The 17,809-nt window shown below is 30.9% G+C and overlaps 1 protein-coding gene across 1 annotated transcript; it reads right to left on the reverse strand.

Moving 5' to 3' along the window:
• Positions 1 to 956: 956 nt before the first annotated feature.
• LOC123300133 (cyclin-dependent kinase 8) lies at positions 957 to 10,124 on the reverse strand. The gene is made up of 7 exons (XM_044882623.1): positions 9,897 to 10,124; positions 9,581 to 9,832; positions 9,337 to 9,526; positions 6,686 to 6,899; positions 6,445 to 6,615; positions 3,277 to 3,382; positions 957 to 2,242 (listed from the first exon to the last, which is right to left on the reverse strand). The coding sequence occupies exons 1-7, from the start codon at positions 10,113 to 10,115 to the stop codon at positions 1,886 to 1,888; spliced, it is 1,509 nt and encodes a 502-aa protein (XP_044738558.1). The 5' UTR covers positions 10,116 to 10,124; the 3' UTR covers positions 957 to 1,885.
• Positions 10,125 to 17,809: the final 7,685 nt, after the last annotated feature.

Below are 17,809 nucleotides of genomic sequence, written 5' to 3' on the forward strand. Positions count from 1 at the left end.
TGCGGCCCTATGCCTCTTATGACTAGGTTAACTTGGCTGAATTTTTCTTGGGGTTCTATAATCACTTTACAAAAAGTTTCCTTAAAATCGATGCTGTTTCCCCACTTTCGACACTTTTTTCCGGCTTATTCATTGTATTATTCGCGGGAAAGGTGTTACAATTCATTACAAGACGGACAGTTGAGTTTATGTTGTATTTTTTAGAATCTAAAAAAACAAATCATGAGAGTAACCGAGTAATACCACTAGCGCCTTTTTTTGTAGTAAACAATTTACTTAATCTAGATTTCACACTAAAAACGTTTTACGCCATTGGCGTAAAGAGGATTGCGATTAGATTCTACGCGCATGAATTTATATTAACGTATTTCGATACCGCAAAAATGAAAATGATACAAAACATTTGAAATTTTATTGATCAATTTATATGATTATAATTTTTAAAAAACACTTCCAAAAAAAAATTTGTTCCGGTTTTTTTTGTCTTAATAGTTAGTTAAAGTCCAAAAAATGTCGTCTAAGCTATCGAAACCGTTTTTTAATCGTTCATTAATTAAAAATTTAATGTTAAAGCTCAATTTTTGCAAGGTAATATAAACATATTTTATGAATGGTTTTGAATCCAAAGAGTTTATATACATAGAGAACGCGAGGGATCTGCTGACCTGTAAGTGGACGCGTAATGATGAATGAAAGAAAAGACTGCCAGTGAGTTCCCCTGTGTCCTTGCCATAGTAATATGTCATAATCATATGATGCATACAGATTTTGTGTCTGCTATTATATTTGTTTTGCACAAAGAGGTTATATACAGTTTTGTATTTTTTTTTCTGAAAAATGAAAAAGTGTTTCATATACAGATTTTCATTTTTTATGCCTAATAAAATAGTTTCCCCATACCAAATTTTATTAAAACCGAGTATTCAAATGAATAAAAATTTCTTTTTAAACGAGCAACTTTGTAATGAAAAAAGTACACCATAATAAGCTGGAAAAGTGGTGGAGCAGGTCCGATTTTAAAAATTCTTGTTTGTACATGTTTATTAGACCTTCAGAAACATTCAGCCGTACAAACCTTTGCATTAATATGAAAAATGAGAAAATTAAGGTAGTTTTCTCGCTCCTCAAAGCCTTCCAAATAGTTTCAGTGAATAGAAATTTTAAAAAATCAAAATTTTACCTTGGAAATCGTCTCCCGAGGGTTTCCGAGGTCGCTGATCATGAATTCGAGGCTAAAAAGCAACTGGGTAAGAATATCCGAAAACCGCCAAGAGACAATTTCCGAGATGAAATTTAGATTTTTTTATCAATGTCACTTCTAGGGGTGGTTTTAATAAGGTGGAGACTATCTTCAGTTACTTTTTACCTCGGATTCGTAATCAAAGATTCCAAAAACCCCCGAAAGGATATTCGAGGAGAAATTTTTAATTAAACATTTTTTTATGCCTATCACTTCTAGGGGTGATTATCATGGGCATGCAACCACATTCAGTTACTTTTTAACCTCGAATTTGTGATCAGCGACCTCGTGAGACGATTTCCGAAGTGAAATTCAGATTTAAAAATTTTTTTCTACGGTGTTACTATTTAGAGTTTTTTTGGGGGAGGGAAAAATACCCGAATTTTCTCATTTTTCATATTAATGCGAAGGTTTGTGCGACTGAATTTTTTTTAAAGTCTAAGGAACACGTACAAACAATAATTTTTGAAAGCTGTTCACCACATTTAATGGTATTTTCCGGCTTATTTACTGCATTATTAGCTAACTAAGCTTATTTTGAACTGAAATTTATGTGGTAGAACGTTGTAAAGAACTTTTAAGAACATCCTGCAGTGCGTTTAGAAATAGGCACATTATGCTCTGATTGTGGTTTTTAAAATTAATTTAAAATCGTTGTTGAAAATTTTGTTGCTGCTGTTGTGAATTATTAAACATCATTTGTTGTTGTTGCTGTTGCTGTTGAACATGATGAAATTGTTGAGCAGCGACTGCTTGTTCTTGAGCAGCCTGTTGAGCTTGTGCTTGAGCTTGGGCCGCCGCTACTTGTTGTTGTTGAGCTTGCTGTTGATGTTGAGCCATTGCAACAGCTTGCGCTTGCACCTGTGCTGAATTTACTTGACCAGGATGTCCACCTGATACACCATTCTGTCCAGGTCCACCTGGTGCAGATAATCGCACACGCTTTGCAGCATTTCCACCATGGTGATTATCACCTTGTTGAGCTTGCTGTTGTACTTGTTGCTGTAAAGGTGAATGCCAATAGGGGTTTTTGTTAGTCAAAAATAAATAATGAAATTTGAAAAAAATTAAAATTTATGTAAAAATATACTTAAATATTCTGATTTCGAGTCATAAAAGCATATTTTTCTTTTAAAATATTAAAATTGAAAATCGTATTTTTAAACTGTATATCACGTGACCTAAAATGCGGGTAAGCCCTGCTGTGATGTCATAGCGGTATTAGTCCTAGACCATCAATTAGTTCAGTGTAGACAGTTGGGTATCTATAAATATATAGGAGACTTTCTATAGATATAGATAGATAGATAGATAGTCACTCATCACGATATCTCTGGAACTATAAGACCTAGAGACTTGAAATTTGGGAGGAATATTCCTTTTGCCAAGTAGAGGTCAGCTAAGAACGGATTTTACGAAATTCCACCCACAAGGGGGGGTTGCGGGGGTGTTCATGAATAAAAAATTCATATTTTTTAATTATGGCTTTTAATAGTTCAAAACTTGGTCAGAATGTTTTAAATTACATTTAGAAATTTTTTTAACCTTCGGAGGGTAGAAAGGTGTAGCGAGAAAGTGGGAAGGAAATATCGAATATTTACAAATATACCTAAGTGGGGTATCAAATAAAAGAGCATGACGTGTACATTACAAAACTGTTATCCAACGCAAGGAAATGTGGAGGGAGGGGTGCAAGTGGGGATGTTGCCCAGCAAAGCGGGCGGGTAACAGCTAGTAATATATACATAGATAATAAGTATTTAGATTTATTATAATCAGATATTACGTCATCAAATTGGATGCCCGCGTTTTTGACAGTTTAAAAAAGGTTTAAAATTTATTTTAAGTTTTTGGCAAGAAAGCGTGTGTATTTTTCAGAAATAAATTTTTGGTGGCTTTTTATTAGCAAAATCAACATTTTGAAGTACTTTTTCAAAAATAGTGGAATACCCTATTAAGGAAGCTTTGTACAAAAAATCAGTTATGGACACGAAAGTGAAGGTCAAAAATTATTATTCATTTGATAACATGCTTACATTTTGTTGTTGATTTTGACGTGCCTTGCTATCAGCTTTTTCATCTTGATCATCATCGGTTAAGAATTCTCGTTTAGGATATGGAATTGGACATCCAGCGAAAACACTGAAAATAATAATATAAAAAAATGTTTTTGCGTGAACTTATTCAAAGGCAAAAAAAAAAACTAAAAAATAGGAAGGCTTCTACTTCTAGTTTAAGACCCTACTAACGCGTAGTCTCGGAAGTGCAGGGGTTGTGATAATTAACGCTAAATATACATAAAAACACGATTTTTGGCCAATATCTTGGAAACCATTAACTTTATGAAAAAAAGTTTCAAACAAAAATTGTCGGATTTTTTTTCCTAAGAAAAATGTAGAATCAAAAATTGTGATATCTTCCCCAAAATCGGAAAAAACGGCCAAATATATATATTTATATTCTAATTAACAATATCTTGAAACTAATTGACTGTCGGAAATTTTTTTCTTAAAAAAATGTAAAGTGAACAATTTCGATATCTTTAGCCGTTTTCAAAACCATCAATTTTATATTTATTTTTTAAATTATCCAATCATTATCCTCGAATTTTGCGTAAAAACCTGAATTTGGTAGCTCGGTTGTTTTTGAGGTCGCTGATTGCTAATATGACGATAAAAAATTCCAGAACGCACCTGGAGGTATGTTGAAATGTGAGAAATCTCGCTAATGTTTTAGTGTTAATTGTGTTAAAATTAAAACAAATTTTTTAAATACATAATCTTGATGATATTTAAAAATACTATCAGAACATTTAAAATTAATATCAGAACATGTTATAGTTCTTAATGACATTCGATGATATAGATAACTAGGTGAAAGTGCCTTTATTTTATACTAGTCAAAGATCGCGTAATAATTTCTATAGTCGACATCGATGCCAGGGCATACCGATCTCCAGATGCGCTCTGGATGTTTTTTATCGTCATATTCGCAATCACCAACCTCAAGAACCTCTGAGTATCAAAGTTGAGCGCCGAACGCAACTTTGTCAAAAATTAAAATAAAAACGGTGAAAATTACGGCTTTTTCAGATTATAACCCTAACGAGCTAGTTTTTGATGCACGTTCAATGTACGTGATGTATGTTTTTAGAGTTAGCAAAAATTGCTACAATATGACACTAGAATAGTCTCTGTAAACCTAATAGTTTCCGAAATAAAGCCTTTCAAAATTTATAATTTTTTCGAGCATCCCAATTTTTTGAAATATTCTTTCGTTCTGAATGAATTTTGACCCTGAGCATCACTAGCCCACTGCGTCGGAGGTAAGTGGAACTATCCTACGCTAGAATAGTTAGAGTGACGTCTGAAATATTGCAAAAAATTACTAATTTGGAAAATATGACCAAATTTGAACAGCTTTATCTCGAAAAGTATTAGGTTTACAGAGTCCATTCTAGTCTCATATTGTAGCAAATTTCGTCTGCTTGACTAAACGTTCTGAAAAGGTTCTATAAAAAACTAGGCCTTTAGGGTTATAATCACCAAAATCCGAAATTTTCACGGATTTTTCGATTTTTGACCAAGTTGCGTTTGACGATCGAGATCACAAACTTGGATTGATTATTCATCATAAACAAGTCTGCGAAAAATCAGAACTACCGGATTTGATGCAGACTATCCCGTACTTACAGACGACAAGGTTACTTAATTATAACGTAAATATTACAAAATCAGCCTCTAGAAAATGCTTGCAATTTTTTGTTGCTCACCTCTCCTACTATTGGTTTAATTTTCGTAGAAACTGGTTTATTGAAAATTCAGTTTAATTGTTTAAACAATAAGTAAGTTTCAATACAAGATTTTTTAATTTTAAAAGAAAGCTTTTTAGGTTCTTTAAGGTAGTAAAAATATAATTTGGAAAAATTGAACGGATGTCTTTTTACAATCTTTTCAAAATCACATACCACTATTTAAATTACTTGCTGTAACAGTTGGAACCAAATTGACAACCTTAGGTATACCACGAAGGGTAGTTGGTACACTATAACCAACTGAGCAACTTGAATTGGCTAGAATCAAAGATTGTAGTCTTAAATAGACACTTCCAAAAAAAAAAAATTTTTACCTGTTTTTTTGTTTTAAAAGTTAGTTAAAGTCCTGAAAAGATCTTAAAATATTTTTCCCGGTTTTTTTATGTCTTAAAAGTTAGTTAAAGTCCAAAAAATGTAATCTAAGCTATCGAAACCGTTTTTTAATCTTCATTTAACTAAAAATTTAAGTCCAAATTTTTCAAGGTAATATAAACATCTTTTATGAATAGTTTTGAATCCAAAGAGTTCGCAGAGAACACGAGAGATCTGCTGACCTGTAAGTGGACGCGTAATGATGAATGAGAGAAAAGACTGCCAGTGAGTTCCACTGTGTCCTTGTCATAGTCATATGTCATAATCATATGATGCATCCAGATTTTGTGTCTGCTATTATATTTGTTTTGTACATATACAGTTTTGTACTAATTTTTCTTAAAAATGAAAAAGTGTTTGATATACAGATTTGCATATTCTCCAATATGTGACCGCAGTTTATACTAAGTTTACAATTTTTTTTTTTTTCAGAAATATTGTAATTGAAATATTGGTTGATGAAAGTGCACTTAAATTTAAATAATAATTAATCTCAATAAAACTTAATTTAAGGTTAATTTTATTAAAAATTAAACTGTTTATATTGTGTTTGTTTTGTAAATAAAGTTTCTTTTGACGTTTTTACTTTTTGAATAACTTTTAATGTATTAAATAATATTCTATAAATCGTTTTTTAACTATTTACTAAATAGCAATAATGTAAACAATATGTAGCCAAAGACATATAGATTAGACAAGGACACAGAAGAACTCTCTCATTCATCATATCGCAAGTTTTTGGCCCTGGCGTTCTTTAGTTGCATAAACTCTTTGGTATGCTATGAATTGTCATAACAGATGACGTCATGTATCATGGAGCACGATTCCGAAGTATTTTAATGTAAAAATTTTTTTAAGAGAGAATATTTATTGCAAAATACTTTTAAATTTAAATATTTTATTATAGGACTCATTTTTTGATCCCTACAATCGATTCAACGTGTATTTGGTACATCGAAAAATTTACTGGAAGTGTCTATTTTACGTAGGTGCTAGGTATAGATATAGATATACATACTCAGGTGTTGGTAATGGATCTTCAGTAAAATATGAATCTTGCATTGCTTGTTCTGAAGTAATCCGTTTATTCGGGTCCATAAGCAATAATTTTTGTAACAAATGGAATGCTTTACTATCTGGTTTTATTTTATGACGATCCATATATTTAATAAGCGAACAACTTGCATAGCTAAAACAAAATATATATTTATTTATTATTTTGTATAATACCTTCTTTTATCGAATTATTTATGATTTACTTGGAACGTTTAAAATCTTTGAGTAAGGTTGGATGTTCAGGCATTTTTCGTATATCTTCCCAATCTTTTTCTTGTGGAAAGCCCATTACATTAAATATTCGATCTAATTGGTCATGATGATATGGATTACTTGTTTTGATATCCTCTTGACGGCAATGAAATATTGGTTCGGAAGTTAATAATTCCGCAAAGATACAACCGATAGCCCAAATATCTACAAAATTAAGTATTATTTTAAAAAAGTGTCCTATTTGTTCAAATTCCACGATCGGAAATTTCATGAAGTTTTAAGGATTAATTTAATTTGGGTTTAATAAATTAAATGACACATTTGATGGTTTTTTTTCTATGGAGATACTTGAAAAGGAATATGTCCATGAACAAACCTACCACAATCCTAATTATAGTGGGGTAAATCTACGGGATTTTGATAATCAATTCGGAAAATTTTGGGAAAAGGCTATTTTTTTTAATAGGTTTATTTTGTTGTAAAAAACAGAGAACAGGAGTTTTTCCGGTTATGGCACGTCCCGCACAACCTTCTACACGTGGTTTTGGGACAATTTATCTCTACATTGCATTCTTTGGCGACTTTTTCTTGAATACCTCTGCTTCCTAGGTAGGCAGGGTCGATGCAGAAATTCATAACAAACAATTTTTTTTTTTATTTGTCTCAATTCAATCAATAGAAGCAGAGATATTTAAGAAAACGTCTCCAAAGAAAACAATGTAGAGATAAATGTTTCCAAAACCGTGTGCAGAAGGTCGTGCGGAACGTTCCAGAACCAGAAAACTTCTTTTCTCTGTTTTTTACAACGAAAGAAACCAATTTTTAAAAAAAATTAGCCATCTCCCAAAATTTTTCGAATTGACCATCAAAGTCCGGTAGATTTACACCACTACTATGGTTATGGGAACATTTATCGGAATAACGCAAGATGCTTAAACACGAAAAATTGTTGACCCGTACGAAATGTTCGCACATTAATATTTAATATTTTCCCTTAACCACTCCTTAGTATCCAGAGTATTCTTAGCTATGTTTCAAGTGCGAGTTTAGGGCTCCGTACTCGAAATATTTTAAAAACTAGCAATGATCCTCAAAATGGTTCAGTTTGGAGAAGGCTCTAAGGAAAAATTAAATTTAATGGAGAGTGTTCTTAGATTTGTTTCAAGTGCGAGTTTAGGGTTTCGTACCCAAAACAAATGTCAGGGTTTTTTTAAATTATTTAAATTGCATTTGTGTAAAAACGTGGTAGACTGTGAATTTTCCATAATATTATTAATTTTGATAATAAGAAAATCGTTGATAATTTTCGACCGTTCCATAAAATAATGTAAGAAAGGGAAGTAACACATGAAAAATTCATGACTTCATCTCAATAAGTTAATTAATTCTGCGAGTTACATAAAAAACGTTTCCAAAACTCTGTGCGCAATGACCTCTATACTACGATGTATATTGAACGAGGCTGAACCGTTTAGCCGATCTTTCACATATTGTTGATCTAAGGTAGGTTTTGAGACGACGCAAAGCTGGAAAAAACGTTCATTTGTCGCTGTTGTCACAGGTAAAACTGCCAGAACGCGAAACATTTGGTTGACATTTGTTAACGCATGAACGCGTGAATAAGAAATATACAATAACATAAATTATTGTAAAACTTTATCCATCGGTTTTTTTTTTTTTTTTTTTTTTCGAAAATTCATCACTTTTTTTCGAAATTTCAAACAGGGAAAATTAATTCGATCTAAATGAAACAAATATGATCCGATAGCTTGTAATTTCTAGTTTTTGAATCAATAAACATTTTTATTATCCTTGAATATTTTATGTGCAGGGCTGAAATGCTGTGAAAATTTATTAATTAATTTGATATGAATTATAAAAGCGTGCACAGGGTGCATTAGTATTCGTACAAGAAATTGAGTATGTACAATAAAAAGCTTGTTTATTTCTATTTAAAATGCGATTATATTGATAGCAAAGCAAAATATACCCTTTTCACTTAAGAAATGTTAGTGTTTTTTTTTTATGAGAATCAACTTTCTAACTTAAAGTGTTATGCTATCTCTAACCGTTTAGAATCTAAATTCCCCCACCAAACTCTACAACTTTAGTTATTTTGTAATTGGTTAACTACAAAACGAGCTATTAGCAATTATAGATTAAAATGACCCACTCAAAAATGAATAGAATTTGATCAAACGTTTATATAAATTTTAGCTCGCCTAAAATATTTTTGCAAAATTCATGATTAGTAAATAAAATTATATACCAAAATTCTCATAACGTATATAAACCAAAACAATGAAAGATGCTTTACAGTTATGAAAATAACTATGTTAGACGAAACATGTCAAAAATATTTTTAATTATTAAAATATTAAATAAATAAAAGTGGACTAAGCAAAGAAAATTGGAAATTTTATTTCTTCAATCCTAATTATGAAGTTCCACAAAGTAAAGCACTCTACAATTAAATATTTGGTGTAATTTAAAATTTTTAATTTTATTTATTATAAAAATAGTGTTGACACTATAGCATACCCAAAGTATTTAAACAATTAACAACTTTTAGTTGTTAGCTTCACTTGTTTGTATTTAGTTTAAATTGTATCTTTTAGTGTATTTATAAAATGCGATTTACCTATTGCTTTAGTATAATGTCGGGCACCTAAGAGTAATTCCGGGGCTCGGTACCAAAATGTAACGACAACTGGATCCAAATCAGCTAATGGTTTTAATGGAGCATTAAATAATCGTGCAAAACCCATATCAGCAATTTTTACACGACCTCTTTCATTTCCTTCACCCATTACCAAAATATTTGCTGGTTTCTGGAAACACAATCATAAGAAACCAAATTTCTAAGCAATAATTATTTTTCTTACCAAATCTCGATGTAGAACCCAGTTTGAATGTAAATAATGTATTCCATCCAAAATTTGATATAAAAGACTCTTAACCATACCTTTCGGTACCATTACCGGTTTTTTATTTGCTTTAGCTGCTCGATGAAATTTAATAATATGCCACAAATCATGTTCAGCAAAATCGAAGAGCAACCATACTTTTCGATCGTTGTGTGATAAAAAGACTCGAATTAAATTTATGACATTTGGATGCTTTAATTCACGTAATAACTACAAAAGTGAGTCAATCTTAAATTTTATTTGTTGCTTTTAAGGAAAGCCACAGTTTTCTTACCGCAATTTCACGACATGCAGACATAGACAAGCCAGTACCTTCAATCTGTTTTAAGGCATAATCTTTAGTATCCGAACCATCTTTTCGACGACCTTTGTATACGTGACCATAAGTGCCTCGTCCAACTTTGCAACCTTCATAATCAAATAAATCCTCTACCTTTGTTCGTTCACTCTGAGTTTTCATTTTAAACTCATAATCCATCATTAAATTTGTCATTATTTAATATAACAACAAAATATAAAATATTTATTTGGTTTTGTTAATTTTCCCTATATCATTTTCTTTTAATAACCAAAATAAATAATATTGTGACTTGAGTAAGTTTTTAACGCTTAATGTGAGAATACCGAATACTACCTTAAAAACTTTATTAACTATCGTTTTTAAATTTAATGTTGCAAAAAATAGCTAAAATTACAAATGAAAATGTTTGTTTTGAAAACAGTTTTTGACGTATTTGACAACGTTCTAAAATCATTGGATACTATCGCCACGTAGCGTACATATTTTGAACTAATGATTTAAAAATCACCTCGCTAATCACAGACGTATTTAATTACCGCTAGAAATATAGACTTCTAAAACAAGATTCCAAAATTGTAGCACAAAATATATTATCACTTTTCGGAAATCAATAAAATAACCTTACACCGAAACATAAGACTTTTGACACGGTGGATATTCGCTGTAGTTTTGATATTGTGTATTTAAAGACTTATTGGTCAATTTTCAAATCGCGGCAACTCTCGGGAATCCATAACTTCATCTACTTGTACTCATAAACAGCTAACTTCGCAGATACTACTCCTTGATGACAGCGCGGCTGGTGGCTGAAAAATGAACTATAAATTCTACAAATTTTCAGGGACAGGTGCGCTCAGGGTTGCCAGATGGGGCGATTTATCGCGAATTGGGCGATTTTTTTCATGGATACGCTCCTTTTTTTGAGTTTGGGCGACAAGTCGCAAATTAGGCACTTTTCATTCCTCAGTACAGGTACCTACCGATTGCATGAAAATCTGCTGTACTCTGTATTTTTTAGTATGAAAAGTAATAAATTTCACTTATTTAAATAAAGATATATATCAAATTCATATTCTTGAGTTTTCCATTGACTCTGAAATTATTATATTATAAAAGAGTATACAAAAATTTATTTTAGTTCTTCTCAGCATTTTATTTAGAAAAAATCAATTTCAAATTACCTGGTAAATTCAAGTTTGTTATGTCTAAGGTATTTTCAAACTTTTATTGGGCGACTGTTCAGAATATTTTGCGACTTTCGATCACAGATGGGGCGACTTGAATGAAAACTTTCTGGCAACCCTGGGTGCCCTAATGCTTTAGTACCTTCCTCCTTCTTTATAACCTTCATGGAACTGATATTCAGACTTATTAACAGTTTCGTTTTTCCACAAGGGCGTGCACTTTAGACCAAAAATACCTTTTATAAACTAGTTTTTTTATATCACTAACCGTTAAAAATAAATATGAATATATGTAATTCTTTTTAGAGTGTTTTTTTCGTTTTAATTTTTTTAACTAAAATATAAAAATTCTTAAACGCAATAGTTTTTTCTAAGCAGAATAAAAACATTTTATTTCTTATTTGCAATAAGATAAATTTCAATTTTTCGCCCAAATTTTCTAGATCAGTTTTTATATTATATATATAGATAGTGGAGTTACTTTCTCCACAAACACTTTCTTCGCTGGCTTAACGATTTCTTCTTCAACAATAAAATTATTACTACCCTGGTGGAAAAAATATTTGAAGAAAGAATAAGAAATTCTGAAAAAGTCTTAGGAACTTTGAATTTCTCAACGTTTTCGGACTAGTCTAATTCAGAGTTGTTCAGAGCTCTTAATACTTTTTTAAAGTTTCTAAGACTTTTTCAGAGTTTCCTAAGACTTATTAAGACTTTTTCACCAGGGTATCAATCATTTTGGAACACCCCGAACAAAGAACAATACAAAGAATGCTGAAATATTAATATATTTATCTGATATAAATTATAATTGTATTTAATTTCAATAGATTTTTTTGTTATATTTTCCCCGGAAATATAGACTTATGCGCTGTATTGAGTCCATGGTGAGGGTTTGGGGTGTTATGGGGTATGTTCACTAAGTAGTTTCGATGTTGTACTGCTTAGGATGTTATACTGCTTATGATTTCAATTTAATTTAATCTCTACAGTGCTTTTAATTCAACCAGAGGGTTATAAATTGGCATATAAATTTCGTTAGCATCAAGGAAGTGCTTTTTAGTAGTGTCTACTTTCATTCTTTCAAGACACCTTCCCTGTTTTTCCTCTCTAAACATCAAAGATTATCGCGCAGTTTTGAGGTTTGTGTGTTTCCCCAGTCTCTTTAAATTAAAGTCAAGAAAAATCTGTGTATAGGCTGAGATAGTATAAAAGAAGTGCCTCTTACGGGTGTAAACTTACCAACCATTCTCTCTCCATTTTTTACATGGAAAAACATGGATTTTCGAGTGTTTTAAGACATTGTGAATTTCCAAAGATCCCTCAAATTGACGTACAAGCTTGGAAATTCAAGAGTTGGGTAATGTTTAGGAAGAGCTCCTATTGGTGGTAATTCTACGGCCTCTTTTCCAGCCATTTTATGGGCGCCTCTCTTTTCCAACCAATGTTTCATGTGTTCAAAAACACGAAAGACAAAAATTACATTTCAATAGGAGTCATTAAATAATTAAATAATGAAGGGAAAATATGACTTAAATGATGGAGCTCAGCCACTCACGGGTTTTTTGTAATATTTAAGAATAATTTTATAGAACTTGATGCAATTTTCAATGTATTGATACCAAATATGAGGTGACCCAAGACCAATAGTGTTAAAAAAATTACAAAAAAACCTTTTGAGGATATACTGTCTGTCTGTTCTTTGCTCGTATATCGCTCTTGAACGGCCGCTCCAATTCGATTAAACTTATTACGAGAATTCTTGGAAATGTGAGGACTAACAAATGCTTTACTTTATTTTGTTTTTGAAAATACTACTTACATTTAAAAACTTGCTATAAGCTTGCTATTAAGCCATATCTAAAACCTAAAAAATCTGTTTGTTGCATAGTTTTGAATGTTTAATCAATCATTCCTTATATTTATTTCAAAAATTTATTACTTTCCTGGTGGAAAAAATATTTGAAAAAATAATAAGTCTTAATAAGTCTTAGGAAACTCTGAAAATGTCTTAGAAACTTTAAAAAAGTATTAAGAACTCTGAATAACTCTGAATTAGACTAGTCCGAAAACGTTGAGAAATTCAAAGTTCCTAAGACTTTTTCAGAATTTCTTATTCTTTCTTCAAATATTTTTTCCACCAGGGTTTTGAAAGAAAATTAAATACGTCCAGTGAAGCGGGCGAGTCACGACTAGTTATTAAATAATTTAAAGGACTACAATAGTTTAATAAAATGCAAATCATTTAAAACCTTATTTTTTCACACATTGTGTATTTTTTTTACCACGTCTCAAACTAAAATTTTAAGTTCGATCGATTTAATATTAAAGAAACACCCTGAATAAAATTAATAATTTAAGCGACCCGAGTTATATCAAACGCAATGCGATCATTACGCAATAATCATACACCGCAACCTAATCATCAAACGCAATAATCATACACCGCAACCTAAAGGCCTGTGGCAGTGTTTTCGATACTAACATGATGATATGAAACCAGGTTTTTAAAGCCGGTTTTCCACTAAACGGGCAAACAAAAACAAAACAGAAACTCGTGCCGAGAAAAAGAAAACTGCAACTTCTTACAAACTTTTTGAAGACTGGCAATGTAATGGCCATTATAGTTTCAGTTTCATTTTTGTTTTTCAACAAAAACTCTAAACTGTCCGCTTAGTGGAAAATCAGCATTACGAAACAACAAGTGTCTATCAGGAAATTAAGAAACTATTGAAATCTGTTTAGTAAAAAAGACGTTCTATGTTTCAAATACCGGGTGTACCGATTATGTATGTTTTACAGCATAGATATAACCAGGTGCTTATCGTGCTCCTAAAAATAAAATAATTTATTTAAAAAACTTTCTAGTTTTTATTACTTACCTTTTTGCCATTTCTGTTACTAAGATTATTTGATTGGAGTTACGTTGAAAAATATTTTACACATTCTATTTTATGTAGATAATAGTACTATGATTCTCTTTGCCTATCATTTAACGGATTGATAAAAGTTTGAATCACGATTCGAGTATCGAATTTATGGAAATTGACTTTTTCTGGGTGGACCTTCGCAGTATTCCGTTTTTTTTCCTTAAAAAGACATCTTGTTGATGCTTAAGTTCTTCTAACATTGAAAAAATTATCTGGAAGTAAAATTATTCCTAAGAGACCTTGAGGACTCCTTTCTAATTTGACTTTACAATAGTTATCCCACTAAGGTTTCGGAGAGAAACGTTTTTTGGGAGTTTGGAATGTCTAGATCCCCAGCATACAGCAATATGTGAAAATTGGAATACCAGTTTTATGCATAAGCATCCCGTGCACACATTTAAAGTTCTTAGAAAATTGTCTTAACTTTTTTCATCCTTTCAATCCTTGACACAAAGCGGTGGATGGTGATAAAAAATTCGCCGCTTATTAAAAAACTACAAGCTTTTTTTTCGGAAATACAGATTTTTTTACTTTTATTAAGAATGTAAGTAAAATAAAAAAAAAAATTTTACTGGTTTTTCATTTTAATTATCTCAATTAAATTATAAAATAATGTGACAAATGTGACCATCTGTGACAATGGAGGGAGGGGGGGTTGCTAAAAATCGTAAAATTGGTGTGACTTGGTGTAATTTATGGATAGCCAGCCCTTAATGGTTCAAGTGGCCACTACAAAACTTGGTCCATATGCACTTACTTGGTCCATATATTTTAGTGATCAAACCTATGCCAAATTGTAGAATTCAAAATTTATAAAAATGACATAAATTTATTGAGTAACTTTTCCGTAAAGAAGCATTAAAGTATTACATTAGCAACTTTTCGGTGACTTCATACCTACACGCACCTGTATAGGAGAACAAAAGATAATCGTTAACCCCCTACTACCTCCCCCCTCCCCTCTAATGTTATGACGTTATAATTTTTTCACAACTTTTTTTAAACATCAAAATTTAAATTTTAACAATCAAAGTATTCTTCAGATAAAAGTCAAGCACCTACTTAACAAAGGCATAATTTTTTTTTACTAAAGTACGAAAATTATTGGTTTAAATTTCTTGTGTAAGTATCTTCTTAGTACTTCGCAAGTTTTCGGAATAGAAAAACGAATCCAAAAATAAAAACTTGCGAAGTAAAATATAAAATAAATACATACTAAGGAGAAACTTACACAATAAATTTAAACCAATAATTTTCGTACTTAAGTAAAAAAAAATTAGGCCTTTGTTAAGTAGGTGCTTGACTTTTATCTGAAGAATACTTTGATTGTTTAAAAAAAGTTGTGAAAAAATTATAACGTCAGAACATTAGAGGGGAGGAGGGAGGTAGTAGGGGGTTAACGATTATCTTTTGTTCTCCTATACAGGTGCGTGTAGGTATGAAGTCACCGAAAAGTTGCTAATGTAATACTTTAATGCTTCTTTACGGAAAAGTTACTCAATAAATTTATGTCATTTTTATAAATTTTTTTCGAAGAATTTTTTCTCTACGAGATTTCACAACTTTTTTGGGCTGACGTAATTGAGTTTATTGGGATTCTGTGACATCTACGCCATTTTACACATTTATGTTTTTGGTGGGATTATTTATTATTGAACATAACAATAGCATTGTTTTTAAGAAAATAAAATTCGTTGTTAGCAACGGTTAGTTGTGACCGCTACAAGAGATATGATCAAAATGGTTTAAAACTTCTTGTACGAATATATTTATACTTTTTTTAAATTTAAGAACAAAAATAGTATGCTTTTGCATTAACGAAAAAAACAGGACTGATTATTTACTTTCTCGAGGGAAAATGATTGTTTTTTCGAAAAAATGTTTCAAGCAAAAGTTGCTTATTTTTATGTAAGGAACATTTTTTACATTTAAATTTTTGTTCTATCTCTTACCGTTTTTCCGCAAATTGCAATTTAATATTATACTTTATTTGCTCTTCACGGGAAAACAATTACCTTTACAAAAAAATTTTACATACAGAATTGTTTAACTTTATGCAAGGAACATTTCTTACATTTAAACTTTTGTTCTATCTCTTACAGTTTTTGCTATAAAGGCAAATTAAAATTTTCCTAATTAATGTGACAAAATCATTTTAATCTGTTTTCTACATGGTACTTTGAATTTGATAGGGTCTTATTGTTTTGAAATATTTTATTTAATTTTTATAATATTTTAAGTTGGAAATATTGAAATACAGAATTAATTTTTAATTATTTATTTAATATTTATTCAAATTGAATCAAAATTTAATCAAAATTATATAAATAACAAATTTTTAAGCGTATTTTAGTTTTCCCAAACAAAGTGTATAGGAAAAAAAACTAGCCATCTGATTGGTTCATATTTTAACATTGATTTTTAAATGGGGTAAAAATGCACCTTTAATTAGCGAAATTTCCCATTTCCCGTTAAAAATTTTGATATTTGGTATTTTTTCTGGGGTATGATTTTTCTCTAATTTATTTTAACGAAAACCGCATCTTTATACCATTTCTCAGTTTTGCTGTGAATTTATATCAGTCAGTCACAAAATTTCGGGTCGTGGCCGTTTTTTGACGCGTTATTGCTCGGAAACGATGAGAGCTGTGAACGTGAAATTTGATTTACGGCGTCCCAGAGTATATATCTACTTAAGTTGAAAATTTCAACATTATAGCTCAAGTAGTTTCTGAGATATAATAAGGGTGTGAAAAAGGGCTATTTGACGTCCTGTATATACTGGGTGTTCCAAACCACCCGTCCAGGCTGATTATTCTGAATAGTTTTTAAAAAAAATTGAAACGAAAAAACACGTATCAAATATTTTTTGAAACTCTATCTAACCATACCAAAAACACCCTCCACCCTCAAATCCTGTTAGGGGTAGGGGGTGTAACTTGAAAAAATCAAATGGAAACCCCTATTTTTTTCTGCAGATTTGAATTCTTCAGAAGAAAAGACAAACATTTTGTCTAAGAAATTTTTCCCGATTTTCGGTAGATCGCGCTACAATCGACAAAAATCGTTCTTTTAGATTTGGCATAAGAATTGCGCCGTTCAATGACAAAAATCAAAACGAAAAAGTAAAAATAAAAATAAAAACACAAACACACAGAACCAAAACAAAAACAAAACAAAAGCAACACAAAAGTTAGAAATTCAACGAAAATAAAAGAGAAGCGAAAATGTCGAATTGCGGTAATTGAGGTAAACCACTAGACAATTGGGAGGATGCTAAATAAAGCTCTTAGAAAGAATTAGATATGAATCATTTTAGATTTAATTTTTTTTCAGACTTTCCAAAATAAAAAAAAACATTTTTACAAAAATAATTTTTCTAAATCATAATAAAATATGAAAAACAAAAACAGAATAGTCTTTTCTTCAAAAAAACAAAAACAAAATTGAAAATAACTATTCTCGACTCAAAAAACTTTTCTCGCCTTCACTTGAACTGCAATTCTAATGCCAAATCTAAAAGAACGATTTTTGTCGATTGTAGCGTGATCTACCGAAAATCGGGAAAAATTTCTTAGACAAAATGTTTGTCTTTTCTTCTGAAGAATCCAAATCTGCAGAAAAAAATAGGGGTTTCCATTTGATTTTTTCAAGTTACACCCCCTACCCCTAACAGGGGTTGAGGGTGGAGGGTGTTTTTGGTATGGTTAGATAGAGTTTCAAAAAATATTTGATGCGTGTTTTTTCGTTTCAATTTTTTTTGAAAACTATT

Source organism: Chrysoperla carnea, chromosome 5, assembly GCF_905475395.1.
Source record: "Chrysoperla carnea chromosome 5, inChrCarn1.1, whole genome shotgun sequence".
NCBI lineage: Eukaryota > Metazoa > Arthropoda > Insecta > Neuroptera > Chrysopidae > Chrysoperla > Chrysoperla carnea.